At 61.5% G+C, this 26,238-nt stretch overlaps 3 protein-coding genes across 9 annotated transcripts; all 3 read left to right on the top strand.

Moving 5' to 3' along the window:
* Nucleotides 1–1,972: 1,972 nt before the first annotated feature.
* On the top strand, nt 1,973–2,656 carry LOC139682954 (pancreatic polypeptide-like). The gene is made up of 2 exons (XM_071577660.1): nt 1,973–2,148; nt 2,593–2,656. The coding sequence occupies exons 1-2, from the start codon at nt 1,973–1,975 to the stop codon at nt 2,654–2,656; spliced, it is 240 nt and encodes a 79-aa protein (XP_071433761.1).
* A 593-nt stretch (nt 2,657–3,249) lies between these two features.
* On the top strand, nt 3,250–13,929 carry MPP2 (MAGUK p55 scaffold protein 2). 7 transcript variants are annotated; one of them, XM_071577295.1, is made up of 12 exons: nt 3,250–3,311; nt 5,079–5,197; nt 6,251–6,409; nt 6,710–6,856; nt 7,393–7,620; nt 8,909–9,040; nt 9,486–9,591; nt 9,879–9,947; nt 10,081–10,242; nt 11,436–11,638; nt 12,387–12,515; nt 12,831–13,929. In XM_071577295.1, exons 1-12 carry the CDS (start codon nt 3,281–3,283, stop codon nt 13,005–13,007), a joined length of 1,662 nt encoding a protein of 553 aa, XP_071433396.1. In that variant the 5' UTR covers nt 3,250–3,280; the 3' UTR covers nt 13,008–13,929. The 7 variants fall into 7 exon arrangements, with proteins under 7 accessions (XP_071433396.1, XP_071433401.1, XP_071433399.1 ...); XM_071577300.1 differs by lacking the exon at nt 3,250–3,311 and adding an exon at nt 3,463–3,526; XM_071577298.1 differs by lacking the exon at nt 3,250–3,311 and adding an exon at nt 3,746–3,780.
* A 2,745-nt stretch (nt 13,930–16,674) lies between these two features.
* LOC139682561 (all-trans-retinol 13,14-reductase-like) lies at nt 16,675–22,148 on the top strand. Its single transcript, XM_071577019.1, has 11 exons — nt 16,675–16,840; nt 17,035–17,217; nt 17,818–18,047; nt 18,536–18,731; nt 19,199–19,396; nt 19,476–19,601; nt 20,021–20,159; nt 20,374–20,483; nt 20,686–20,852; nt 21,491–21,650; nt 21,988–22,148. The coding sequence occupies exons 1-11, from the start codon at nt 16,675–16,677 to the stop codon at nt 22,131–22,133; spliced, it is 1,821 nt and encodes a 606-aa protein (XP_071433120.1). The 3' UTR covers nt 22,134–22,148.
* Nucleotides 22,149–26,238: the final 4,090 nt, after the last annotated feature.

The following is a 26,238-nucleotide window of genomic DNA, read 5'->3' as shown; positions in this document are numbered from 1 at the left end:
GATGGAGGCAGAGGGGGGGAGAGATGGACATGGGGGGGTGGAAGGGGGGAGTAGACAGGGGCGTTGAAGGGGGTGAGAGGTGGGGGGTCTGGGGGAAGTAGGAGTGGGGGACGTTGGGGTTGGACACTGGGGTGCACTGGGTGTGGGGATAATGTGGGACACTGGCAGGAGTATACACTATCAATGGGTGTTGGGGTTCACGGGGTGCTGGGGTATGCTGGGGAGGCAGTGATGATGCTGGGAGCTCATGGGTCACAGGGGGATATTAGTGGTAGGTGCTGGGGTGGAGGTATGGGGTGCATTTGGTATGGGGTACACCGGGTGTGGTGTACACTGGGTGTGGGGTACACTGGGTCCTGGGGTACACTGGGTGTGGGGTGCTCTGGGTGTGGGGTGCTCTGGGTGTGGGGTGCACGGATAGAGGGTGCTGACACTCACCATGGAGTCCCCCCATGCAGGGACTGTGGCCCTCGGGGGCTGTGCCAGGGCTGGGGGTCCCCCATTTTGCTACCCCCCCTTCACCTGGCCATGGTGGGAGCAGGGGGACATCCACGTCCTCAGTCATGGCCACAGTGCGAAGTGGCTGTGTCTTCCCTGCCCCAGTGCCTCTGTCCCTCTGTCCTTCCATCCCACCCCTCACCCCAACATTGCCCCCCTTGCCCCCTCGGCCCTCCCACTTGCCCGTCCATCTGTCTGTCCCTCCAATGTCCCCCTGTTCCACTCTCCATCTCTCTGTCCACCCCTCCTGCCACCTGCCACCCTTGTGCCCCCCTCGCCTACCCCCCTCTGCCCCCCCACTCCGCCGCTGGCTGTCCCTCTCTAGTCCCTCTGTCCCCCACATCTGTCTCTGTCCATTCCTGGCACTGGACACTCATGTCTATGTCCTGTCCCGTCCGGAAGCCCCTCCAGCTCGGGGTCAAATATTAACCAGTGTTGTGCAGGGGCCAGCTGTCCCTGTCACCCCCCAAGCTGGCCCCTGTCCCCCCCCGGCTGAGTGGGCACCTGGCCACAGGTGCTGCGTGGCAGGGTGACATCAACGGGGGGACAGGGGGATATAAGGGCCAGCACGGCAGTGGCAGTGGTGGCACTGAGGAACCCGGGTGTCAGGTGCATCCCCTCGTCCCTCTGTGTCCCCGTGTCCCCACCCGTGGAAACAGGTGAGTGGGGACGGGTGGCTGTGGGAAGGCGAGGGTGTGGGGGTGCAGATGTGAGCAGAGTGCAGGTGTGTGATGAATGGGGTGTACAAAGGGTGAGGAGATGTGCGTGGACGTGAAATGGGTGTGCAGGTGCTTGTGCAAGGCTGGGAGTGGGTGTCAGTGTGGGGGGTGTGCATGGGTGTGTGCAAGTGTGTGCACATGGGAGTGTGCGGGTGTGTGCAGGTGTGCACATGGGAGTGTGCAGGTGTGTGCAGGTGTGCACATGGGAGCATGCACGTGTGTGCACGTGTGTGCATGTGTGTGTGCACAGTGAGACGTGCATGGTCTGATGCGTGTGTTCTGCAGGAGGGGTGATCCTGTGCATGTGCACACTTGGAGCAGAGATGGGGCTGTGAGTGTGCAAGGGTGGTGCATGCTCTCATGTGTGCATGTGTGCTAGGAAGTGTGCAAAACTGTGTGTGTGTGCAGGTGGATGGTGTGCACACGTATGTACATGTGCATGTGCTGTGTGCTGTGCACGTGTGTGTGAGCACACGGTGCTGTTCACAGCCATGTGTGATCCGTGTGCCGTGTACACACGTGTGTGAGCATGCAAAGCTGTGCTCACAGCCATGTCTGTGCCGTGTGCTGAGCACACAGTGCCATGTTCAGAGCCACACGTGTGCTGTGTGACAAGCACACAGTGTCCTGTTCCCAGCCATGTGTGACCCATGTGCTGTGCACACGCATGTGCTGAGCGCAGAGCTCTGTGTTCCCAGACATGTGTGACCCACATGCTGTGCACACACGTGTGATCACATGTTCCTGTCCCAGCCATGGCTCCCCGCTGGCCGCCGCTGCTGCTGGTGGCCTGTGCGCTGGCGCTGCTGCCGCTGCGGCCCCGCGCGGCCCCTGCCCAGCCCACCTACCCCGGAGACGACGCGCCCGTCGAGGACCTGATGCGCTTCTACAACGACCTGCAGCAGTACCTGAACGTCGTGACACGCCCACGGTGAGCAGGGTCCCGACATGTGCTCATGGTCGCGACACACTCCCCATCACCACACACTCCCCATTGCCACACACTCCCTGCTGCGACGTGCTCTGTGTTGTGACGCACTCCCCACCTTGTCATGCTCCCCACTGCAACATGATGCGCTTCCTATTGCAACATGCTCTCCATCACAACACGCTCCCTATCGCGATGCACTCCCCACTGGGACATTGTCCCTATCATGACAGACTCCGCATCGTGGCGTGCTCTCCGTTGCGACGTGTTCAACATGATGTGCTCCCCATCTTGACGTCCTCCCCATCATAAAATGCTCCCTGCCCCGTCACAATATCTCCCTGTCACCACACACTCCCCATCACCATGTGCTCCCCGTCACTCCCATTGTGCTCCCTTGTCACAGCGTGTCCCCTCGCTGTCCCCATAACATGACCCCTGTTCCAGGTACGGGAAGAGGGCAGGTGGGCGCATGCTGGGTGAAGAACCCTTTGGAGCTGCGGGGTGCTGAGCCCCCAGGTAAGGTGGGGTGGGGTCCCCCACTGCTCCCCGTACCTCTGTTTCCCCAACGGGTGTCATCCTGGGGAGAGATGGGGAAGCCCTTGGTTGGGGGTGCAGTGCCAGGGAGCATCTGGATGGCCCTGCAGGGTGGGGGACACGGGGCAGGGGGTCCCCTCATGTTCCGGGGCTGCTGACCCCCGTGTCGTTGCAGGGACGCTGCCGATGCCGAGTGGGTGAAGAGGAGACGGGAGAGTTGTGGTCCCTGCGCCCCCCGACTCACCCTCGGCCCCCCCAGAGCCGGCCCTTCGGGGCCGGGACAGACCCCCAGCAATAAACCCCCTGCAGCCACTGCCTGTCCTGCCTCTGCCTTCTCGGGGGGACACTGGGGGGTACTGGGCGGGGCTGGGAGCGCCGAGGACACAGGGAGTGCTGGGGACACTGGGGCACTGGCACTAGGAACGCTGGGGGCACTGGGGAAACTCGAGACGCTGGCACTGGGGACACTGAGGAGTGGCTGTGCTGGGGACACTGAGTGTGCTGGCACTGAGGACACGCCTGCGCCGCTGTCCCTGTCCCCGTCCCCGTCCTGTCGGTGCCAGTCACTCGTGTCTCGCCGTCCCGGAGCTCTGCTGGGATGCCGGCAGCAACCCCCGCCTCGGTCACGGGTGAGTGTGCGCCAGCCCGGGGCTTGCACACGCACACGAGTGTGCAATAACCCTCTCGTGCCTGTGTGCGGGGGCAGGTGCGGGTGGGGGAGCCCGTGCTGGTACAAGGGTGACTGTGTGGGGGGGCTGTGGGCACGGAGCGGACACACGCGTGTGCACGGAGCACACATCCAGGCTTGGCACACGCGTGTGCAGGAGCGGGGGGTCCTGCAGAGGTGGGCACAGCGAGAGGGGGGCGGGCGCTGCGCTGGTGGGGGCCTGACTGTGCGTGTGAGTGTTCGCGCGTGAGCAGGAGGCGTGTGCAGGTGCGTGTGCAGGTGAGTGTGCACAGAGCGCTGTGCGGGCCCTTTAAATCCGCGCTCCCACCCACCCCCCCCACCCCACCGCCCCCTTAAAGGGGCCGAGCCGCCGCTGTCCCCCTCCCCACGCTGCGGGACGCTGCGGGGGGATCTCCCACGCGTGAGCGGCTGTGAGTGTGCAAGCACGGGTGTGCAAGGACGGGTGAGCGGGCGGAGGGGGAGTTGTGCAGGTACGGGGGGAAGCGCGGGGGCCACACGCGGGGTTTGCACGTGAGCGTGTGCGCGCGTGGGGATGCGCGTGCACAGAGGCGGGCGTGTCACCGCGTGTGCGCACACGCGTGTGCGCTGAATGATCGTGCAGCGGGGGGAAAGGGGTGTTGTGGTGCGTGGGTCCGCACGCGCGCGTGAGCGCGCACAGGAGTTTTGCACGCGTGTATGCACACGCGTGAGGTGCGCGTGCACGAGCCGTGCCCGCGCGTGTGTGAGCGCACGCCCGGGCCCACGCCCCCGTCGCCGGGTGTGCAAGGCGGCCGGACCGTGCCCGGTGCACACGCGTGTGCAAGGCTGGGGGTGGGGGGCGCGGAGCTGGCGCGGGTGGGGGCCCCACGCGGGGCCGGCGGGTTGCGGGGGGGCGGCGGTACCCGGATCTGGGGCGGGGGAGCCCGGCCCCGCAGCCATGAGCCGCCCCTGCCGAGGGTCCCCGGCGCCCGCCCCGGGCCCTGCTTGCGACCCCCCGGGACCCCCAGGTACGGGTGAGGCTGCGGGGATGATGCCACGCGGGGGGGTGATGCTGCTCGGGGGAGTGGCGTGGGGATGGGATGGGGTTGGGATGGGGTGGGGGATGAGGAGGGTGCAGGGAGATGGGGATGGGAGGTGGGTCTCTCGGTGATGCTGTGGTCCCCCAGAGGTGTGTGGGGCTGATGGATGCGCCCCCCTATTTGCCCCCCCGGTTGCATCGCGATCGTCCCCCGCCATTGCAGCGCAGCCGCGCAGCCGCTCCCGCCCCCGCGGACCCGGATGCAGCCCCCCCAGTCGCACCCCACCCCCCATCGCACCCCCCCATTCCATTACTCCCCATTCCATCTCCCCGCTTTACATCGCACTCCCTTTACATCGTATCCCCCACTGCATCCCCCCCCATCGCAACCCCTCAATTCCATTGCCCCCCAGTTGCATCACTACCCCCCGCAATTGCATTGCCCTCTGGGGGGCTTTTTACTTTGGGGGGGGCAAAGTGTGACGAGGAGGGGGGATTTCCCTTCTCCCACAGGACCCCCGCATGGTCCCCATAATGGAAAGGGTCTCTGGGGTGAGTGGGGCAGGAATGGGGGGCGGGGGAAGGAGCATCCCTGACTGCACTTGACTTTTACCCACGTTGCTGCTCTCTCCCTCCACTCCGTGTCCACCCGCGTGTGTCCTCCATGTGTCCTCCATGTCCCCACCGTGTCCCCTCTCTATGCCCTCCCAGCCATGCAGCAGGTCCTGGACAACCTGATGGGGCTCCCGGGGTCCCCGGGGGTGGCCGACCTTGACCTCATCTTCTTGCGGGGCATCATGGAGAGCCCCATCGTCCGCTCCCTGGCCAAGGTACTGCAGCACGGGGTGGGCACCGTGTCCCCCTCGGGACACGTGTGGGCCGATCCACATGTGTGTGCATGCATGTACATGTGTGTGGATGTGTGGAGGTGTGTGTGCATGCAGGGATGTGTGCTTACACACGTGTGTGTAAGTGCAGGGATTGTCTGTGCACATGTATGTGTGCACATGTGTGTGTGCACATGTATGTGTGCTTGTACATGCCTGTGGATGGACACTTGCACGTGTGTGTGCATGTATGGGTGTGCACTTGCACGTGTGTCTGCATGCATGGATCTGTGCTTGCACATGTGCCTGTGTGGGTGTGTGCTCACATGTGTGTGCATGCAGGGAGGTGTCTGTCCTTGTTTGCACACACATGTGTACACATGCACATATATGTGTGCTTGTACATGCGTGTGGATGTGTGTTTGCATGTGTGCGTGTGCATGCAGGGAGGTACCTGTACATATTTGCACATGCATGTGTGCACATGTATGTGTGCATGGACATGCGTGTGGATGCATGTGTGCTCACATGTGTGTGCACATGCAGGGAGGTGTCAGTGCATGTTTGCACACACGTGTGTACAGGTACATGTGGATGGATGCTTGCACATGCGTGTGCATGCATGTGTGTGCACTCGCACATGTGTGTGCTCTCACATGTGTGTGCCTATGTGGGTGTGTGCTCACATGTGTGTGCATGCAGGGAGGTGCACTTACATGTGCGTGCTTAATCCCCCCAGTCCCTGAGGGTCCCTAAACCCTCCACCTCCGAGGGACCGTAATCTCCCCGGAGGTCCCTAAACTCCCTGTCCCCTCCAAGGGTCCCTAACCCTCCCTGCTCCTGGGGGTCTCCAACTCCCTGTCCTTCTCCAGCAGACACTGTCCCCTCCCGGAGGTCCCTCCTTGCATTCCCAGAAGTTCCTAATTCGCGCAACCCCTGGGTGGTCCCTAACCCTTCTGGGAGTTCCCAATCCCCCTGATCCCCTGGGGGTCCCTAACCTCCCCCGGGGTTCCCTAACCCCCCGCCCCCCGGGGATGCCCCCGCGGTGCCCCCCAGGCGCACGAGCGGCTGGAGGAGCGGAAGCTGGAGGCGGTTCGCGGGGACAACCTGGCGCTGGTGCAGGAGATCCTGCGGGACATCGGGCGGCTGGCGCGGCCCGACGGGCAGGGAGCGGCGGCAGAGCTGGCCCGGATCCTGCGGGAACCGCATTTCCAGGTGTGTGGGACACACGTGGGACGCTCCTGTGCCGAGGGTGTGACACGCGTGTGTGCTAGGGGGACACACATGTGCCAGGTGCGTGGGACACAGGTGTGTGCCCTCTCCTGTGCTGGGGTGTGTGACAAGTGTGTGCTGGGGGGCGTGTGTGTGAGAAATGTGTGGCAGGTACATGCAGCACAGGTGTGACCTCTCTCCTGTTCCAGAGTGTGTGTGACACGTGTGTGTACTAGGGGGTGTGACACACACGTGTACCAGGTACATGGGACACAGACATGACCCCTCTCCTGTGTGTCCCAGTCGCTGCTGGAGACCCACGACTCGGTGGCCGCCAAGAGCTACGACCCCCCGGTCAGCCCTGGCCCTGAGCCCTCCCTGGGGAACCAGCCCGTGCCCCCCGATGCCGTGCGCATGGTGGGCATCCGCAAGGCAGCCGGGGAGAACCTGGTGAGCCCACCTGGGGGCGCTGGAGGTGCTGGGGGGTGGGGGGGGCTGGGGACATTGTGGGGTCCTGGCCCCAGGGGGCTGGAGGTGCTGGGGCATTGTGGGGTGTTGGGACATTTTGGGGTGCTGAGGATGCTACGGGGTGCTGGGATGCTGGTGAGTGCTGGGGGTTCTGGGAGATAATGTGGGGCAATGTGGAGTGCTGGGGCATTTTGGGGTGCTGGGACATTTTGGGATGCTGAGGGTGCTATGGGGTGCTGAGGGTGATATGGGGTGCTGAGGATGCTACGGGGTGCTGGGGGTGCTGCAGGGTGTTGGGGATGTTGTGGGATGCTGAGGAAAGTGGGACATTTTGGGATGCTGGGGACTTTGGGGGACTCCTGGGGACATTGCTGGGGTGACTAGGAGCATTATGGGATGACTGTGTTATGAGTCCTGGGGGCATTTCAGGATGCGGGGTGCTGGGTGGGTGCTGGGTGGGTATCACGGGGTGCTGTGGAGGGTCCCTGTCGCGGGCTGAGCGGGACTGTGCCCCTCAGGGGGTGACGTTCCGGGTGGAGCGAGGGGAGCTGGTGATCGCCCGCATCCTGCACGGGGGGATGGTGGCGCAGCAGGGGCTGCTGCACGTGGGGGACGTGATCCGCGAGGTGAACGGGCGCGAGGTGGGCAGCGACCCGCGGGCACTGCAGGACAGCCTGCGCCACGCCAGCGGCAGCGTCATCCTCAAGATCCTGCCCAGCTACCAGGAGCCTCACCCGCCCCGCCAGGTACTGCCCCCGCATCCCATCCTGCATCCCGCTCCGCGTCCTACCTGCATCCCACCCCATTAGGTACTGCATCCCATCCCACATCCTGCCCTGCATCCTGCCCTATGTCCTACACCAGCAGATACCGCTTCCCACCCTGCATTCAACTCTGCATCCTGCTTGGATCTTGCCCCCAGCAGTTACTGCATCCCACCCTGCATCCTGCTCTGGCAGGTACTGCCCCTGCATCCTGCACTCAGCACCCTGCCCACCCTGCCCTGTGGCCCCCATCTCTGTGTTCCCATCCCCATTTTGTCCCCGGGCCACCCTGCCAATGTCCCTGTCCCAACATGCCCCATATCCCCTGTCCCCTTGCCGTGTGCCTTATCTCCCCACGTGCCCGCTGAGCCCCATAAACCCTGTTCCTTTGCCCATGCCCTGTGCCCACATGCCCTGTGGCTGGTGGGACCCCCGTGTATCCTGTGCGTCTGGCATTGGTGGCCACCAGGTTGCAGTGGTCCCTGCCCTGTCCCCGTCCCCGCCCTGTCCCCATCCCCACCCTGTCCCTGTCCGTGCCCTCTCCCTGTCCTTGCCCTGCCCATATCTCTGTCCCCATCTGTGCCCTATCCCCATCCCTGCCCTCTCCCTGTCCATGCCCTGTCTCCACCCCTCTCTGTCCCCATCCCTGCCCTATTCCCATCCCATCCCCACAAGGGCCTGGGTGCCGGGTGGCAAAGGGTGCCCCATGCCCCTCCTTCCCCTCTCCGTGCCAGCCATCCCCTGTCTCCGACGGGACAAAACAACCCTGTCACCACATCCCCTGGCACCACATGCCCCTATGTGGGCTGTGCCTGTGACACCCCTGCACTGCCAGCACCCAGTCCCGTGTACCAGCACACGCGTGTGCAGACACGGCCGCCCTTGCACGCCTGCACACACATGTGTGTCATCGTGGGGGCAGCGCTGGCGGCGCTGGGCACATTCGTGTGCCTGTGTGTGGCCGTGGTGCTGTGCCTGGGGATCGCCGTGGGGGTCCTGTGGGGCGCAGCGGCCGCCGCCGGGGCCCTCTGCATGTGCGCAGGGGCCGCGCGTGCCTGGCTGCGCCGGGCACGGGAGGGGCACCAGGGTGGGGGTGGCACCTAGAGGGGGGCACATGCATGTGGGTCTGTGTGACACAGGTCCTGTGTGTCCCACTGGAACCTGTGTGTCCCTGCTGGGGAAACTGAGGCACAGGACAGCGGCACAGGCAATGCAGAGCGGGGGTTCTGGGGGTCCGGGGGTCCCCCCTGCTGACCCCCCCAGTCTCCAGGTGTTTGTCAAGTGTCACTTCGACTACGACCCATCCACCGACAGCCTCATCCCCTGCAAGGAGGCCGGGCTCAAGTTCATGGCTGGGGACCTGCTGCAGATCGTCAACCAGGATGACCCCAACTGGTGGCAGGTCAGGGGGTCTCTGGGGGGTGGTCTGGGGGATTTGTGGCACTTTACCCCCACTTGGGGGTCTCCCTCACAGCAGGGTCTGTGGAGGGTGAGGGAGATGTTGGGGCTTGGAAGGTTCTGTGGGATGTCAAGGAGTCCCTTCAGGGTTGAGGGGTGCCTGAGAAGGTCCCTGGAAAGAGAGGGAGTCCCTGGAATTTGGAGGGGATAATTGGGTACTGCTTGGGGGGATACCTGGGAACTGGGGGATCCCTGGAGCTGGGGACAGTTTTGGGAACTGGGAGGAGTTTCCTGGGGGCTAAGGGAGTCCCTGGAGCTGGGGAGGGTTCCTGGGAGGTGGCGGGTTCCTGTATCTGAGGAGGTTCCCTGTGGGACTGGGGGGGTCTCTGTAGCTCAGGAGGGTCTCTGTGGGACTGGGGTGGTCCCTACTTGTGGCTCTGTGCCCCCAGGCATGCCATGTGGAGGGGGGCAGTGCAGGGCTGGTGCCCAGCCAGCTGCTGGAGGAGAAGCGCAAGGCCTTCGTCAAGCGGGACGGGGAGGTGGCCCCCACATCAGGTATGGGGACCCAGTGAGGTCTTGGGGTGGGGGACATGGCTCTGGGGGCGGGGGCTGGGTACAGCACCTTCCGAGGGGAAGCCCATGGGTCCCCTGTCCTCTGTTGCAATGTCCCCATTGCCCCAGGTTAATGTCCCTGTGGCACCTGCCCCATGGTTCCCAGTTCCTGGGGTCATGTCCCCATCCTCATGGCACTGCCCCTGTGGTGGGTCCCAGCTCCCCTTACATTGTCCCTGTGCCATGACCCTGTCCCTGTCCCCAGCTCAGACCCCCTCTTGCCCTCGCAGGGGCTCTGTGTGGCAGCCTCAGTGGGAAGAGGAAGAAGAGGATGATGTACCTGACGACGAAGAACGCCGGTGAGTGCCTGTGGCATTCCCTCAGGGGAATTCTCCCAGGGAAGGGAGGACAGCCGCTGAGCCATGCTCGTGGTGGCATCTCCTGGGACGGGATGTCCCCATGGACGGGTGCCAGCCCTGTCCCTCGCCCCAGAGTTCGACCGGCACGAGCTGCTGATCTACGAGGAGGTGGCGCGGATGCCGCCGTTCCGCCGGAAAACGCTGGTGCTGATCGGCGCGCAGGGCGTGGGGCGCCGCAGCCTCAAGAACAAGCTCATCATGTCGGACCAGTCGCGTTATGGCACCACCATCCCCTGTGAGTGTCCCCTGTCTCTGCCAGCAGTGTCCCCTGTCCCCACTGGCAGTGCTGTCCCGCATGGGCAGGGTTGTTTCCCTGAGCATCTCTGTCCCCGTGAGCATTGCTGAGCCCACCAGCATCACCAGCCTCCCTGTCCCCTGCCAACAGCATAATTCCCATGAGCATCACTGTCCCCTGTGAGCATCACCATCCTCGTGATCATCCCTGTCCCTTGGGAGCATCCCTGTCATCTGTGAGCAACTCTGTCCTCTTCAACCATCTCTGTGTCCTGCTAACATCTGTGTCCCCTGCAACATCTCTGTTCCTGGGAGCATCCCTGTCCCCTCTCAGCATTCCTGTCCCTGTGAGCATCCTGGTCACCCTCCAGCATCCGTGTTCCTGTGATCATCTCTGTCCTCCAGGAGCATTGGTGTCCACTCCATCATCCCTGTCCCCTGTGAGCATCCCTTTCTCTGTGACCATCCCTGTCCCCACCTACATCCCTCTGCCCTGCAACCATTCCTGTCCCTTGTGAGCATCCCTGTTCCCTGCCAGCAGCATCATTCCCACGAGCATCACAGTCCCCAAAGCATCACCATTCTCGTGAACATCCCTGTCCTCTGTGAAAATCCCTGTCACTTCTGAGCATCCCTGTTCCCTGTGACCATCCCTCTCCCCCTCCAGCATCCCTGTCCCTTTGAGCATCCCTGTCCTCTGTGAGCATCCTGTCCCCTGTGACCATCCCTGTCCGCTGCCACCATCCCTGTCTCCATGACCATCCCTGTTGCCTCATGACATTGCTGTCCCTACCCAGCCAGCATCCCTGTCCCCTGTGACCATCCCTGTCCCCTGCCACCATCCCTGCCTCCATGACTATCCCTGTTGCCTTATGGCATTGCTGTCCCCACCCTGCCACCATCCCTGTCTCCATGACCATCCCTGTTGCCTCATGGCATTGCTGTCCTCACCCCGCCAACATCCCTGTCCCCTGTGACCATCCCTGTCCCCTGCCACCATCCCTGTCTCCATGACCATCCCTGTTGCCTCATGGCATTGCTGTCCTCACCCCGCCAACATCCCTGACTCCTGGGAACATTCCTGTCCCTGTGAGCATCCCTGTCTCCACCAGCATCCCTGTCCCCTGTGAGCACCTCTGGGGTGGGACCCCAAGTGGGCGAGTGTCACTCAGGGGGTGTCCCCACCACTGGCAGACACATCTCGGAAGCCGAAGGAGAGTGAGAGGGATGGGCAGGGATATCGCTTCGTGTCCCGGGGGGAGATGGAGGCCGACATCAAGGCGGGGCGGTACCTGGAGCACGGCGAGTACGAGGGCAACCTGTACGGAACCAGGATCGACTCCATCCGTGCCGTGGTGGAGGCTGGCAAGATGTGCATCCTGGATGTCAACCCCCAGGTAGGGGACACAGGGAGGGGGACAGAGACCCCCAAACCCTGCACACCCAGCTCAGTGCTGTTGTTACCAAACAAGTTCTATTTCTTTGAAAAACAGCCTGTGAAGCAGTGGGAGAAATTGTCGAGGGGAGATTTAATCTGTGGAATGGATAATGGATGATGGGGAAGCTCTGGGTGATGTCCAGGTGTTAGAAGGAAAAATGAAAATATTAGAGCCTGACATGGTTCAGTGCTCTTAGACCTGGGAGAGGAATTTGCGCGCACACACACACACACACACACACACACACACACACACACACACACGTGACCTGTGTTAACACCAAGAATGCAGAATTTATAAACCACAAAGACACAGAAACCAGAGATGAAGAAGAAACAAACAGACAATTCCTGACGGTCACGCTGTGTGGAAAAAAGAGAATAAAAAGACTGAAAATAAAAGAAAATAATAAAAAGACTGAAAAAAAAATAGATAATAAAAAGACTGGTTAGCATCAGAAGAAAGAAATCAATAACCAACAGGAGATGGAATACTGATTAATACAGAGAACTACATAAGCCAATGAACACTAATTCCTTTGTTTGCTAAGAAGTATAAATAGTTAAAGGCTTTGATAACTGAAGTATGTGTTTTGTGGAGCCACCCCCATGTACCTCAGTGTTGAATAATAAACTTTCTAACCTGCCAAACTGGGTTAGAGGGTTTGTTTCCCACGGTTTTGGTGTCACTGTCCCCTCCCGCCCAGGCAGTGAAGGTGCTGAGAACAGCTGAGTTCGTGCCATATGTGGTGTTCATCGAGGCCCCCTGCCCCGAGACCCTGCGTGCCATGAACCGCGCGGCCCTGGAGAGCGGCGTGGCCACCAAACAGCTCACGGTGGGTGCCATGAGGGGCACGGGGGGCACTGGGGAAACTGAGGCAGGGTTTGGGGGGCTGAAGGTGGATGGGAAGTGGATGGTGGGTGTCCAACACTGTGGGACAATGGGGAAACTGGGGCAGAGGCTTGGAGGGCAGGAGGAGGACACACAGCTCATGGTGGGTGTCTCCCACTGAGCCCAGGTGGGCACGAAGGGTTTTGGGGAAACTGAGGCAGGGCTTTGGGTGCAGGAGTTGGATGGGCAGCGGATGGTGGGTGTCCCTCTGCCATCCCTTTGGGGGCAGTGGGGAAACTGAGGCAATTTTGGGGTGCAGGAGGCAGATGCCCAGCGGACAGTGGAGGAGAGCAGCCGGATCCAGCGTGGGTACGGGCACTACTTCGACCTGAGCCTGACCAATGATGACCTGGAGCGCACCTTTGGGAGGCTCCGCGAGGCCATGGACCACCTGCGTGTCCAGCCCCAGTGGGTGCCTGTCACCTGGGTCTACTAGTGACCCCCCACCCTGCAGGGGAGTCCACAAAACCCTCCCCTCAACCCCCCCAGCCCACCCAGGAGGGCTGTGGGGGTAGCAGGGGGGTTGTGTCTCACTCACTGGTGTGATGAACTCTCCGTGCTCAGCACCATGAGGTGAGGATGGGGGGCCTCACTGTAGATGGCCCCAACCCAAGCCTCACCCTCTGTCCCCCCTGCCCAGCCCCAAATTTGAGGAGGGGGGCAGAATCAGCCAGTGGGGTCCCATGGGGAGGCACAGACCCCCCACCATGCCCAGCACCTACACAGCTAATTCACTGCCAAAATCTCACCCCCTCCCCAAATTATCCCAGGGGGTTGTGCCACCCCCCAGGTGGGGGACATGGGGAACATGGGGGGTCCTCTCCTGCCCCTTGTAGCCTCTTGCCTCAGTTTCCCCATGGGGAAGCCCGCCCTGTCCCAGGCTGGGATCCCCAGGATTAGGGTTGAGGGGCTCATGGGATTTGGGGGGGGTCACACCCAGATGGAGCCCCAGAAGCTGCCGTGGCCTCAGGTAACCTGGCCTGCCCCTCCATTCCCCAGGCCACAACCCTGCTGCAGGGACCCCCTTTTCCCTTTACCAGGGTGGGGGGTCCCTCACTGTCCCTTGTGACCCCTCTCTCCCTTCCCACATAGCAATAACCCCTCCTTCCTCCCTCCTCACTTGGGTTCCACCCTGTAATTAACCCTTAACCCTGTAATTAACCCCGTGGGGGGTGATGGCTTGGGGCTCACCTGGGGTTTTGGGGCTGATGACATGGGGTGACCCCAAGGGACAGGGACATGGGTGGTGCAGGGTGTGCCCCCGTGTTCCTGCTGCCCCATGTCCCCACCCCCTGCCCCGTGGTCCCCCCATCCCTGTCACCTTGTTGCTCCTTTTTGGTACTTTGCTGTGAATTTTATTAAAGGAGAGAAAACTGGTGGGTTTGTTCCTCATGGTTAATGGGAGGGGGTGCTCAGAAACCCCTGAGAGGCACAGGGTATCAGCCGTGTCACACGTGTCACTTGTGTCACCCGTGTCACGCTGCTCCTCTCCCACCTGGTGCTGATGGTTTTTTATCTGCAAATCCCCATTTTGCACCAGTTTGGGGCTGGGAGGGTGTTGGGGAGAATGGGTGGGGGCTGAGTATGATTGTGTGGGTTCACATCACATGTGTGTGTGTGTGTGTGTGTGTCTGTGTGTGTGTGTGTGTGTGTGTGTGTGCACATGTGTGTGTGTGTGTGTATGTGTGTGTGCACATGTGTGTGTGCACACCTTATATTTGGGGTTCGGTGGTTTTGGGTGCTGGGAGGGTTGGTTTGGGTGGGGGGATCAGTGCAAGAGGTGAGGTGTGTGTGCATGGGGTACACACGTGTGTGCACATGTGTGTGTACATGTGTGCACATGTTCTCTTTGGGGTTTGGTGGTTGTGGGTGCCCGGTATGTTCAGTTTTGGGGGAATTGTTGAGGGGATGAGTGGTGTGTGTACATGGGGTGTACATGTGTGTACACATGTGTGTGTGTGTCATGTTGCACACATGGGCCTTTCCTTGCTGCTGCCGGGAGAGGTCAGCAGAGCTGCAGGCACCGGGAGGAGGGGTAAGGGGGGGATGTGGAGGGTTGTGTGTGGGCGTGCAAGTGTGTGTGTGTGCAGGGCTGTGTGTGTGCACAGGGGTATGTGTGTGTATGGGCATGCAGGTGTGTTTGCACAGGGGTGTGCATGTGTACAGGTGTGCAAATGCATGTTTGCACAGGTTAAGTGTGTGTGCACTTGTGTGTTTGCACAGGTTAAGTGTGTGTGCACATCTGTGTTTTTGCACAGTGGTGACTGTGTGTATGGGCACACGTGTGTTTTTTCACAGACGTGTGTGTACACATGTATGTGTGCACAGGGGTGACTCTGTGTGCACATGTGTGTGTTTGCACAGGTTAAGTGTGTATGCACATCTGTGTGTTTGCACAGTGGTGACTGTGTGTATGGACACACGTGTTTTTGCACATACGTGTGTGTGTACACATGTATGTGTGCACAGGGGTGTCTCTGTGTGTGCACATGTGTGTTTGCACAGGTTAAGTGTGTGTGTGTGCACATGTGTGTGTTTGCACAGGTTAAGTGTGTGTGCAGATGTGTGTGTTTGCACAGGTTAAGTGTGTGTGTGTACACATGTATGTGTGCACAGGGGTGTCTCTGTGTGTGCACATGTGTGTTTGCACAGGCTAAGTGCGTGTATGGTTGCACATGTGTGTGTTTGCACAGGGATGTGTGTGTGTGCATGTGCCAGCCCATGTGTGTGTACCATTTGCTCTCACAGGTCTGTGTGTGCTCCCTCACAAGTGTGGGTGTGCACATGTGTGTGTGTGTGTGTGCGCGCAGTGCCCAACACACACCAGTGCCACACACACCTCATGCACACGTGTGTGTACCACCTGCAGGGAGCCACAGGGTGCCATGGGATGTCACGGGGGGCCACAGGGAGCTGTAGGATGCCATGGCCGAGGTTGCTGTGGCCATGGGGTGCCATATGGTGCCATGGCTATAAGATGCCGTGTCCATACAGTGCTGTGTCCATACAGTGCTGTGTTCATACTGTGCCGTGTCCATACAGTGCCGTGTCCATACAGTGCTGTGTCCATACGGTGCCGTGTCCATACAGTGCTGTGTCCATACAGTGTCATGTCCATACAGTGCCGTGTCCATACAGTGCTGTGTCCATACAGTGCTGTGTTCATACTGTGCCGTGTCCATACAGTGCCGTGTCCATATGGTGCTGTGTCCATACAGTGCTGTGTTCATACTGTGCCGTGTCCATACAGTGCCGTGTCCATATGGTGCTGTGTCCATACAGTGCTGTGTTCATACTGTGCCGTGTCCATACAGTGCCGTGTCCATACTGTGCCGTGTCCATACAGTGCCGTGTCCATACGGTGCCGTGTCCATACTGTGCCGTGTCCATACTGTGCCGTGTCCATACAGTGCCGTGTCCATACGGTGCCGTGTCAATACAGTGCCGTGTTCATACGGTGCCGTGTCCATACGGTGCCGTGTCCATATGGTGCCATGTTCATACAGTGCCATGTCCATACGGTGCTGTGTCCATACGGTGCCGTGTCCATACAGTGCCGTGTCCATATGGTGCCATGTTCATACGGTGCTGTGTCCATACGGTGTCGTGTTCATATGGTGCCGTGTCCATACAGTGCCGTGCCCATACGGTGTCGTGTTCATACAGTGCCGTGTCCATACAGTGCTGTGTCCATACGGTGCCGTGTCCATACGGTGCTGTGTCCATACGGTGCCGTGTCCATACGGTGCCATGTCCATACGGTGCTGTGTCCATACGATGTCGTGTCCATACAGTGCTGTGTCCATATGGTGCTGTGTTCATACGGTGCTGTGTCCATACGGTGCTGTGTCCATACGGTGCCATGTCCATACGGTGCTGTGTCCATACGGTGCCATGTCCATATGGTGCTGTGTCCATACGGTGCCATGACCATACGGTGCTGTGTCCTGATCTCCTGTGTCTTTAAGCAGGGGTGTCTGCAAGTCGCTGTACATTGGCCTGTCCATAATCCCCTTTGTCCATAATCTGCCGGGTCTGTGTGTGTCAGGGCTGAATGTGCCAGCCTGTAGTGTGTCCGTACACAGCCACATGTGGTGACAGCCATGTGGCCCACGCTGCTGCTGCTGGTGGCCCTGGGCCTGCTGGCCCTGGGGCGGGTGGCCTACCGGCTTCTGGCCCCATCTGGCAACCCCTTTGCTGGGCCACCCCTGGAGCCTCCCCGGCCACTGGTGACGGACCAACGCGCTCGGGACAGGGTCCTGAAGCGGGGTGAGTGCTGAGTGTCTGTTGTGTGTCTGTCTGTCTGTGTGTCCATTCATCCCATGGAATACTGTGCATGCTGCCCATCGCATGCCCCCATGTTGCCTCTTGTGTGTGACAATGTGGTTGAGCACACACGTGTGCCCAGGGTTCAGTGCCCAGTTGTGACCGTGGGCAGTGGTTAATCACACACCTGTATCCAGGGTTCAGCCCCCAGCGGGTGCCGGAGCGGCTGGACGCGGTGGTCATCGGCAGTGGTGTGGGAGGGCTGGCAGTGGCTGCCACCCTGGCCAAGGCGGGCCGGCGGGTGCTGGTGCTGGAGCAGCATGACCAGGCTGGTGGGTGCTGCCACACCTTCCAGCAACACGGCTTTGAGTTCGACGTTGGTAAGGACCCCCTGGACCCCCAACAGCCTCCAAGCCCCCTGGCATTGCCTGGCATGGCTACTGCCCTTCTAACCCCCATAGATGAACCCATTTCTGGCCTCTGTGTGTGCCTGAGTGTGCAGGAGTGTGTGTTGGTGTGTGTGTGCAGGCAGCATGTGCATGTGCCATTTGCTTACCATGTCCATGCCATGTCTATGCCATGTCCATGTCCCTGTCTTTCCCATGATGTGTGCATGCCATGTGCATGTCATATGCATTCTGTGTCCATGCCATGTGCTTGCCATGTTTGTGCCCTGTGTGTGCTGTTTGCATGCCATGTCCATGCCATGTCAATGCCCTGTCCATGTCACAGCCATGACTTGCACGTGTCGTGTCCATGCATTGTTCGTGCCATGTTGATGCTGTGCCACATGCATTCCATTGGTGTTCTATGTCCATGCCATATCCCTGCCATGCCAACAGCCCATCCCACCCTCCACACTCAGTGTGACCCACAACAGGCAAAACCCAAACCCTTCCCTCTCTCACTGCCCCCCGAGTACACCCACCCATGGATCCCCCTGGTGTCCCCCTGCTGTGTCCCTTGTCCCTGTTCCACAGGCATCCACTACGTGGGGCAGCTGCACTCGGGCAGCCTCCTGCGTGTGGCACTGGACCAGCTGACGGATGGACAGCTCTGCTGGCAACGTCTGCCTGACCCCTATGACGAGGTGACCCTGGGACCCCGGCGGTACCACCTGCACTCTGGCAAGGTGGCCTTTGTCACTGCCCTGGAGGAACAGTTCCCCACAGAGAAGGAAGCCATCAGGGAGTTCATGAAGCTCTCCAAGGTGGGGACCGTGTGGTGACCTCTCCATGGGGGTGGTGTGTCCCCAAGGAGGATGGGGCTCCTCTGGCTGGATGTGGTCAGTTTGGGATATGGGTGTGGTAGTTGCTCTGGTGGAATATGGGTGATGGGTGGACATGGGCAATGGGTGTGGTGGGGAAGGGGCTGTGGGAATGGTGGGGACACAAGTAATGGGCACACTGGGGACAGAGGTGCTGAGTGTGGTGGGTCAGTGCCACACAGGTGGCCTCACAGCATGTGGTGCTGCTGGCCCTGCTGAATCTGGCCCTGTGCTGGCAGTGGTGACATAGGCTGGTGTCCCGCAGGTGGTCTCACGGCACGTGGTGCTGCTGGCCCTGCTGAATCTGGCCCTGTGCTGGCAGTGGTGACATAGGCTGGTGTCCCACAGGTGGTCTCACGGCACGTGGTGCTGCTGGCCCTGCTGAATCTGGCCCTGTGCTGGCAGTGGTGACATAGGCTGGTGTCCCACAGGTGGTCTCACGGCACGTGGTGCTGCTGGCCCTGCTGAAGTTGGCCCCGCACTGGGTGGTCGTCCTCCTGCTCCGCTCTGGCCTCCTGCCCCTGCTGTCCCCCGTGTTCCGCATGGCCACCACCAGTCACAGCCAGGCCGTGGCCCAGCTCACCTCTGACCCCGACCTGCGTGCCCTGCTTGGCTACCTCTTCTATGGTCAGGGGCTGTCATGATATATGGAGGGCTCTGTCATGACAGGGAGGGCACCATGGCGGAGAAGGAGAGCTGTGTGGTAGTAGTGTCATGATAGGTGAGGTCTGTGCCATGATAGGGGATGACAACATCATGATAGAGGGATGTTCCGTCAGGATGGGTAGGGCTGTGTCATGATACAGGAGGGTGTGTTGTGATAGGGGAGAGCAGCAACACAATAGGGGAGGGCAGAATCACCATAGGGGAGGGCTGTATCTTGATAGGGCACGGATATATTATGGATAAGAAGGGCCATGTCATAAGAGGGAAGGACTGTATCATGATGGGGAAGGGTTGTATCATGGTGGGGATGGCTGTGTTGTGATGAGGAGGGCCTTGTAGGTAGGGGAGAGCATGTCATGATATGGGAGGGCTGCCCGGCATTGGGGCAGGGTCCAGCCGTGCCTGTCTGCCCCTCATCCCCTCCCCAGGCACGGCCCCGCAGGACTCCAGCTTCCTGGTGAACGTGCTGATGGTTCACCACTACCAGCGCGGGGCCTGGTACCCTCGGGGGGGGGCCAGCGAGATCGCCTTCCACGCCGTGCCCGTCATCGAGCGCGCGGGGGGGGCCGTGCTGGTGCGCGCCCCCGTCACCCGCGTCCTCGTCAGCCCCGCCGGCACCGCCCTGGGTGAGCGCCAGACCCCCAGCCCCGCCCTGGGTGGGGCACATGTGTGATGGGGACAGAGTGGCAGTGCCCTCGTCCCCAGGCGTGGCGGTGCGGGCGGGACCCGGTGAGGAGGAGCTGGAGATCCGCGCGCCCGTTGTCATCTCCGACGCCGGCGTCTTCAACACCTTCGGCAAACTGCTGCCCCCCCAGATCCGCAGCCACCCCGGTAACGTGTCCCTGTGTCCCCATGTCCCCAGTGTCCCCCTGTCCCTGGTGTCCTCAGTGTCCCCTGCATCCCTGTATCCCCATCATCACCAGTGCCCCCAGCATCACCAGTGCCCCCAGCATCACTGGTGTCACCAGGGTTGCCCAAGATCCCTGGTGTTCCTGGTGTCCCTGGCATCACCAGTGTCCCCAGCACCACCAGCATCCCTGGCACCCCTGGTGTCCCCAGCATTCCTGTGTTCACATGTCCCCAGTGCCCTCAATGATCCCAGTATCCTCAGCATCCCCACATCCCCATCATCCTCAGAATCTCCATGTTCCCAGCAAACCCACATCCTGTGCACAGGAAGGGCTGAGGTGTCACCCCCGTGTTCCCTGCACAGGCACGGTCAGGGTGTCACCCCTGTGTCCCCTGTGCAGGTGTCCGCTCACGCCTGGCCATGGTGCGACCGGGTATGGGCTCGTTCCTGGTGTTCGTGGGGCTGCGGGGCAGCGCCGCCGAGCTGGGCCTGCCCCCCACCAACTTCTGGATCTACCCCAACAACGACCTGGATGCCATGTGAGGGGTCCCAACAGCCTGGGCTGGGGTATGGTGGGTGGGTGGGTGCACAGTAGGTGTGTGGTGGGTACTTGGCGGGGGGTTTGGATGGACAGAGTGTGGGGTGGGTCATGGAGGGTGTATGGTGGGTGGATGGCAGGTTCACAGTGGGCACATGGTGGGTGGGTGTACAGGGGGTGCAGAGTGGGCACATCACATCCCTCTCTGCCCCCAGGATGACCCAATACGCTGCTCTGAGCCGTGATGACGTCCCTGAAAACCTGGCCATGATGTTCATCACCTTCCCTGCCGCCAAGGACCCCACCTATGAGCAGCGGCACCCAGGTACAGCTCTGGGCACCCCTCCTGTCACCCCCAGCTCTGCGCCCCCAATCTGCTCAGCTTTGTGGGTTCAGAGGCTCCTCACTCCCACTGGCATGGGGTGGGCACTGCCGCTATCACTGTGTCCCGGGCTGGCACCTCCAGTGGGGTGCCCACAGTGGCATGGGGGGTGTCACCGTGTCACCAGCTGTCCCCCACCCTGCAGGCCGGTCATGCATGACCATCCTGACCATGGCACGGTACGAGTGGTTCGAGGAGTGGGCCGGGACCCTCCCCAGGCACCGCAGCCCCGATTACCAGCAGTACAAGATGTCCATTGCTCAACGACTGCTGGAGAGGGCCCTGCTCCGCTTCCCACACCTGAGGGACAAGGTGACGCCATGGGGGCCCCACCACTCCTCGGGGTGCCCAGAGAGGAGGGGCTACGATGGGCACAGGGTGATCTCCATGGAGGAGAGGAAGTGTAGGGATGGAGTATCCCAGTGTGCTATGGGGTTGGGTGCCCTGCGGGCTTGGGGTGCCCAATTGGGAACAGGGTACTTTGTGTGGGTGGGATGCCCCATGGGAGTGGGGTGGTCTGTGGGATGGATTGAGGTGTCTCAAAGGGTTGGGGTGCCCCATGGATATGGACATGGAGTGCCCAGGTGGAGTGGGGTGCCCTATGAGATGGGTGCCCGGATGGGATGGAGTGGCCTGTGGCAACAGCATGGCCATCAAGGATGTGCTTGGTGATGACGGGATACCCTTTGGAGCTGAGATGCCCAAATGGAATGTGCCCAACAGAACGGGGTGCCCATGGCTTTGGGGTATCCAAGGCTTTGGGGTGCCCAGCAGGGACAGAGTGCCCTGCAATGGGACACCAGTGTCCCAGCACCTTTACATGAGGTGGGCACCCACTGGGTTGACTTGGACCTGTTGTGGTGGGATCTGCTGTTGGGTGGGATGAGTCTATCCATGCCCCAAGGACCCTGTGCCCCCCAACATGCCCCAAGGACCCTGTGCCCGGGCAGGTGGAGTTCATGGAGGCGGCGTCACCGCTCACCAACCAACACTACCTGGCGGCTCCCCATGGGGAGATGTACGGCACCGAGCACGACCTCGGCCGCTTCCGCCCGGCCGTGGTGGCTGCCATGAGAGCTGACACCCCCGTGAAGAACCTCTACCTGACAGGTAAGGGATGTGTGTCCCCATATACCCATGCCTTCATGTCCTGCTGTCCCCATGACCAGCTCCAGGCTGTGGATGGTGTCCCCAAGTGCTCCCTGCAGTGAGAAATGACCCCCCAGTGGGGGTGTCTGGGCCCACCATGGCGGTAGCTGGGTCTCCAAGGGGTGGCTGTGTCCCCCATGGTGGTGCCCATGCCCCCATTTGGGGTGGCCAAGTCCCCAGGGGGTGGCTGTGTCCTCTTTGAGGGTGACCATATCCCTGAAGATGGGGGCTGTGTCCCCCATGGGTGTGGCCATGTCCCCCCCGGAGGTGTCCGTGTCCCACGGTGGCTTGTCCCCAGGGCAGGACGTGTTCTCCTGTGGGCTGGCGGGGGCCGTGCATGGGGGGCTGCTCTGTGCCTCGGCCATCCTGGGCCGCCTGCTCTACCTGGACCTGCTGCTCCTCAAGAGGAAGATCAAGAGGCGCCAGGGCCGGCACACGGCGTGAGGGTGAACATCGGTTATGGGGACACCTGCCCTGGGGTCACCTGGTTTGGGGACACCTGTCCTGGGGATGGCCCCGGGCTGGGAGTTTGCTCCCAGCTCAATAAACCCCAATGTCCCACTGGCCTGTGCTTCTCTCTGGGAATGGGACTGGGAATGGGATAGGATGGGGATGGGGATGGGGATGGGGATGGAGATGGAGATGGGGATGGGGATGGAGATGGGGATGGGGATGGGATGGGATGGGATGGGATGGGATGGGATGGGATGGGATGGGATGGGATGGGATGGGGATGGAATGGGATGGGGTCTGAAAAAGGGATGGGGACTGAAAAAGGGATGGGCTGGAATGTAGATGGGGATGAGGATAGAGATTGGAATGGGATGGGAATGAGATGGAGACAAGAATGGGGATGGAAATGGGATAGGATGGAGACGGGCATGGGATAGGATGAGAACAGGAGTGGGATGGGATGGAGATGGGAATGGGATGGGGATGGGATAGGGATGGGAACTGGAATAGGGATGGGAATAGGGATAGGGATGTGACTGGGACAGAGAGGGGGATGGGATTAGAATGGGGACAGGCATGAGGATGAGGTGGGGATGAACACATTGATAAACTTTTCTCCTTCTCTCTCTGCACCCCCTGAGGCTCCCCTGCCCTCCAAACCAGCACAGCCAGGAATTCTTTAACATTTTAAATATAAAAAAATAGAGGAATCCAAATAGGAAGGTTTGGGGGAGGGGGAGAGCACAGACACACAGTAGGGAACGTGGACCCAGCCCATCTGAATGGCTGGGTCCATGTCCCCCCCCAAAGTGAAGGGGAATGTTATCATCAGGTTGTCCTTGAGGGGGGGCCACCCCTAGAACTGGGAAGCAGCGGAGGGCTGAGGTCTGGGGTTGTGGCCACATTCGGGGCACGGCCCCTGTGGCAGTGGGTACAGGAAGGGCTTCGCTGTCACCTAAGGGTGAGGGGGGGTCAGTGTGGGTGGACAGGTGGCACCCCAAGGGCTCCCAGGAGATCCCCAAGGGAAGGAGAATGTCCCCCTTGGGGGCAAGGCAAGGTGTGTGGGAGTAGGGGGGGTGCATTGGTATGGAGAAGGGGTTGGGGGTCCCACCCATGCCCTGCTGAGCCTCATAGGCCACCCACCACCCCACAGCCCAGCACCCACCACCCCATAACCCAGCAGCTATCACTCCATTTCTCATCACTCCATAGGCCAGCACGTATCACCCCATTTCTCACCACCCACCACTCCATACCCCACCACCCACCACCCCATAACCCAGCACGTATCACCCCATATCCCAGCACCCACCACCCCACAGCCCACCCCATTCCAGGCTCAGCCCAGCACCCATGTCCGGATGAACCCACCTCGCTGTAGGGTGGGGGCTCCAGCCCCACTGGGATGGCCCCACTGGGCAGACTGGGGAGTGCGGGCATCGGTGCCAGATGGGGGGGCACAGGGCCCTGGGGCTCTGTGTAGGCTGGGAGGGACGTGGGTTCCTGGGGGATCCTGTAGGCTGGCGGGGGCACGGGGTCCTGGCAGAGCTTGTGGCAGATGTGGAAGACCATGATGAGGAAGCAGATGGCTATGAAGGCGATGATGATGATGGTGAACATAGCCCTGGGGACACCAAAGGTGTGTGCTGGGGGCCCCTCCTTGGCACCCTGGGGTGTCTGCTCACCCCAGACTTGTCCCCACACCCACAGGGCTCACAAGGCCTCTTCATCTCCCCATTCCACCATCCCCATCCCCAAGCAACCCCCTGGGCATTGCACCCTCTGTGGGGTGCCCGTGACTTCCATGCCCCCCTAGTCCCCTGCCAACGAACCAGGTGTCCCCCAGCATCGCTGTGTCACCTCCGTGTCAGAGCCGCCCTATGGACCCAGGTGCACCCTACTCCCTGTGCCCAGCACCCCACGCCCGGTGGCCTTTGCACCCTCCCTGCCCCACTGTGGACCTTGCCCTGGGTGAGAGCTTGAGGGGCACCCCCGTGGTGGGGCAGTTCAGGGTGAGTTGGGCCACTTTGAGGGCTTTTTCAGGGGTGTCAGCACCCTGCTGTGAGGGGCAGCCCCCAAAGTGGGGACAGGATGAGGGGGTGCCCAGGGTGACAGTGTGAGTGTTCAGGGTGACAGTAGATGCCCAGGGTGACAGAGGGGCTGCTCAGGGTGCCACAGAGGGTGCTCAGGGTGGTACAGGGGACCACCTCACGGGTTGGCACAGGGAATCCCTGGCCGTGCATATCCCAGGGTTGTGCCCTGCTGCCTGGGCCGCGGTGAGGATGAGGCAGAGGCACTGAGGCTGAAGGCACAGGATCCCTCTGCAGGTGTGAAGAGCCATCGAGCCGCCGGCTCAGCATCATAAGCTCCCAAATCCGATCAGCACCCTGAGCCCCGTGCCAGGGTCAGCTGGGGGGTAAGCTGGGGGGTGAGCTGGGGGGTGAGCAGGGGGTGCCCCACACTGTGCCACCCAGCACTTTGGGGACATCAGCGAGTAGGTGAGTGGCCCGAGGGCAGATGGGGTGGTGGAAGAGAGAATGGGGGCATAAAGGGACAGCTTGTGAGGGGGGTTGGAGAAACAGAGGGGTGGGGGGGCATGACCTGTGGGGTGCCCTAAGCAGGATCATCCCCCTAAGGAGTTTAGGACTGCCCGGGGCACGGGGGCTTTGCCACAGGGGTCATGGGCAGCTCCAGCTCCATAATTAGCTAAAGGACTTAACGAAGGATTTGCCACCGTGTGTCCTCCCGTGCCCTGGTGGGGACCCCCGAAAATCAGCCCCTTGCTGAGGCAGAGCCCCCTCAACCAGGCAAGACCCCCACAGCCACACTGAGTTTGTCACGTCTCTGCTGCCAGACATGGGGCTCCTTCACCTCCCTCGGGGCCAGTTTTTGCCCCCTTAGCCCAGAACAGGATGCTGGGTGGGTGGGTGTGCCCCCAGGGGATGCCCGGGGCTTCTTTTGGGCTCCTAATTACACACCAGCCGCGAGAAGGATGGAATTAAATCCCGGCTGGAGGCAGAAATATCCGCGACGCCAGGTGGGTGCCGGCGGCCAAACGGGGCGGACACGTGGGCACCGACACGGGGGGTGCACACACATGCACACACATGTACACACACGCACATGCATCCCCTGGCACACAGAGCCCCGTGGAAGTCTTCCTGTGCCTGCAGGGACCGCGCTGCCAACTCTGTGCCCGCTGCCAGGGCTGCCACGGTGCCACCAGCTCCGCCGCGGGGACAAGCGTCATCCCCAGCCGTGTCCCCAGGTGACCCCGTCTCGCCGCTGCCCGTTTCCCAGGCCAGGGTGGCGTCACGGGAGGAGACACATGGGACAGCCGGGCACCGGTGCCACCCTGGCACAGCCACGCCAGGGCGGGACACGCCGCTGTCACTGCCAGATTCCTGTCGTGGCAGAAGGCAGGGAGGACCCCGGGCCGTCCCGCGCTCCCCCCTCTCGCTTTGGGCTGACTTGGCTGCTCTGCCGGCGCTCACAGACGCGGTTGCGTAAGTGGCTGTGACGAGGCCCCCCTAAAAACGTGAGAACCAGCTGCGGCTGTGGCGGGAGTCCCGTGGCGGGGCAGCGACGAGGTCCCGGAGGCACTGCCGGAGTGCCTCAGTTTCCCTGGGAGGGTGGGGGGCCCGGGATGCCCCGCGCAGATGGATGTGCCCAGCCGCGTGTCCTTGTCCCCTCCTCAGGGCTGCTCAGGCCATCGGGTGTGCACAAACACGGTGTGGTCGCTGCCCTGTGCACACACGCGTGTACAAGCATGTACAAGCATGTACAAGCATGCACAAGCATGCACAAGTGTGCACAAGCACACATATGACTGAGGTCCGACCCCAAACGGATGCAGCCGCCGCTCCCTGGGCACCGCCACACCGCAGAGGGTCCCCCTGTCCCTATCCCCCCACCCAGTCCAGGCTACCGTCCCCCCGACCCTCTCCCCGCCCCCACCTGGCCCCGTGCCCCCCTTCCCCACCGCGGCCCCTCTCCCCTCCCTCGGCCCAGCCTTTTCCCTTCCAGCTCCCTGTTTGAAGCTATTTTTTCCACAGCTCCTGCCAAGAGCCGCTAATGAGAAACAAACGGGCTCCTC

The sequence above is a fragment of the Pithys albifrons genome, chromosome 25, assembly GCF_047495875.1.
Source record: "Pithys albifrons albifrons isolate INPA30051 chromosome 25, PitAlb_v1, whole genome shotgun sequence".
In the NCBI taxonomy this organism is placed as follows: domain Eukaryota; kingdom Metazoa; phylum Chordata; class Aves; order Passeriformes; family Thamnophilidae; genus Pithys; species Pithys albifrons.
The sequence above is the reverse complement of the archived record's forward strand: the minus strand, read 5'-3'. Positions and strand labels throughout refer to the sequence as shown.

What these genes read in the sequence shown, in the direction of transcription:
- LOC139682954 (XM_071577660.1), top strand. Translation starts at nt 1,973, where the DNA reads ATGGCTCCCCGCTGGCCGCCGCTGCTGCTGGTGGCCTGTGCGCTGGCG. An exon ending in AACGTCGTGACACGCCCACG is followed by an intron (nt 2,149 to 2,592) that starts GTGAGCAGGGTC and finishes CCCCTGTTCCAG; the next exon opens with GTACGGGAAGAGGGCAGGTG.
- MPP2 (XM_071577293.1), top strand. Translation starts at nt 4,287, where the DNA reads ATGAGCCGCCCCTGCCGAGGGTCCCCGGCGCCCGCCCCGGGCCCTGCT. An exon ending in AGGCAGCCGGGGAGAACCTG is followed by an intron (nt 6,857 to 7,392) that starts GTGAGCCCACCT and finishes TGTGCCCCTCAG; the next exon opens with GGGGTGACGTTCCGGGTGGA. An exon ending in AGCCTCACCCGCCCCGCCAG is followed by an intron (nt 7,621 to 8,908) that starts GTACTGCCCCCG and finishes CCCAGTCTCCAG; the next exon opens with GTGTTTGTCAAGTGTCACTT.
- LOC139682561 (XM_071577019.1), top strand. Translation starts at nt 16,675, where the DNA reads ATGTGGCCCACGCTGCTGCTGCTGGTGGCCCTGGGCCTGCTGGCCCTG. An exon ending in CCCCGCCGGCACCGCCCTGG is followed by an intron (nt 19,397 to 19,475) that starts GTGAGCGCCAGA and finishes CCTCGTCCCCAG; the next exon opens with GCGTGGCGGTGCGGGCGGGA. An exon ending in CCAGATCCGCAGCCACCCCG is followed by an intron (nt 19,602 to 20,020) that starts GTAACGTGTCCC and finishes TCCCCTGTGCAG; the next exon opens with GTGTCCGCTCACGCCTGGCC.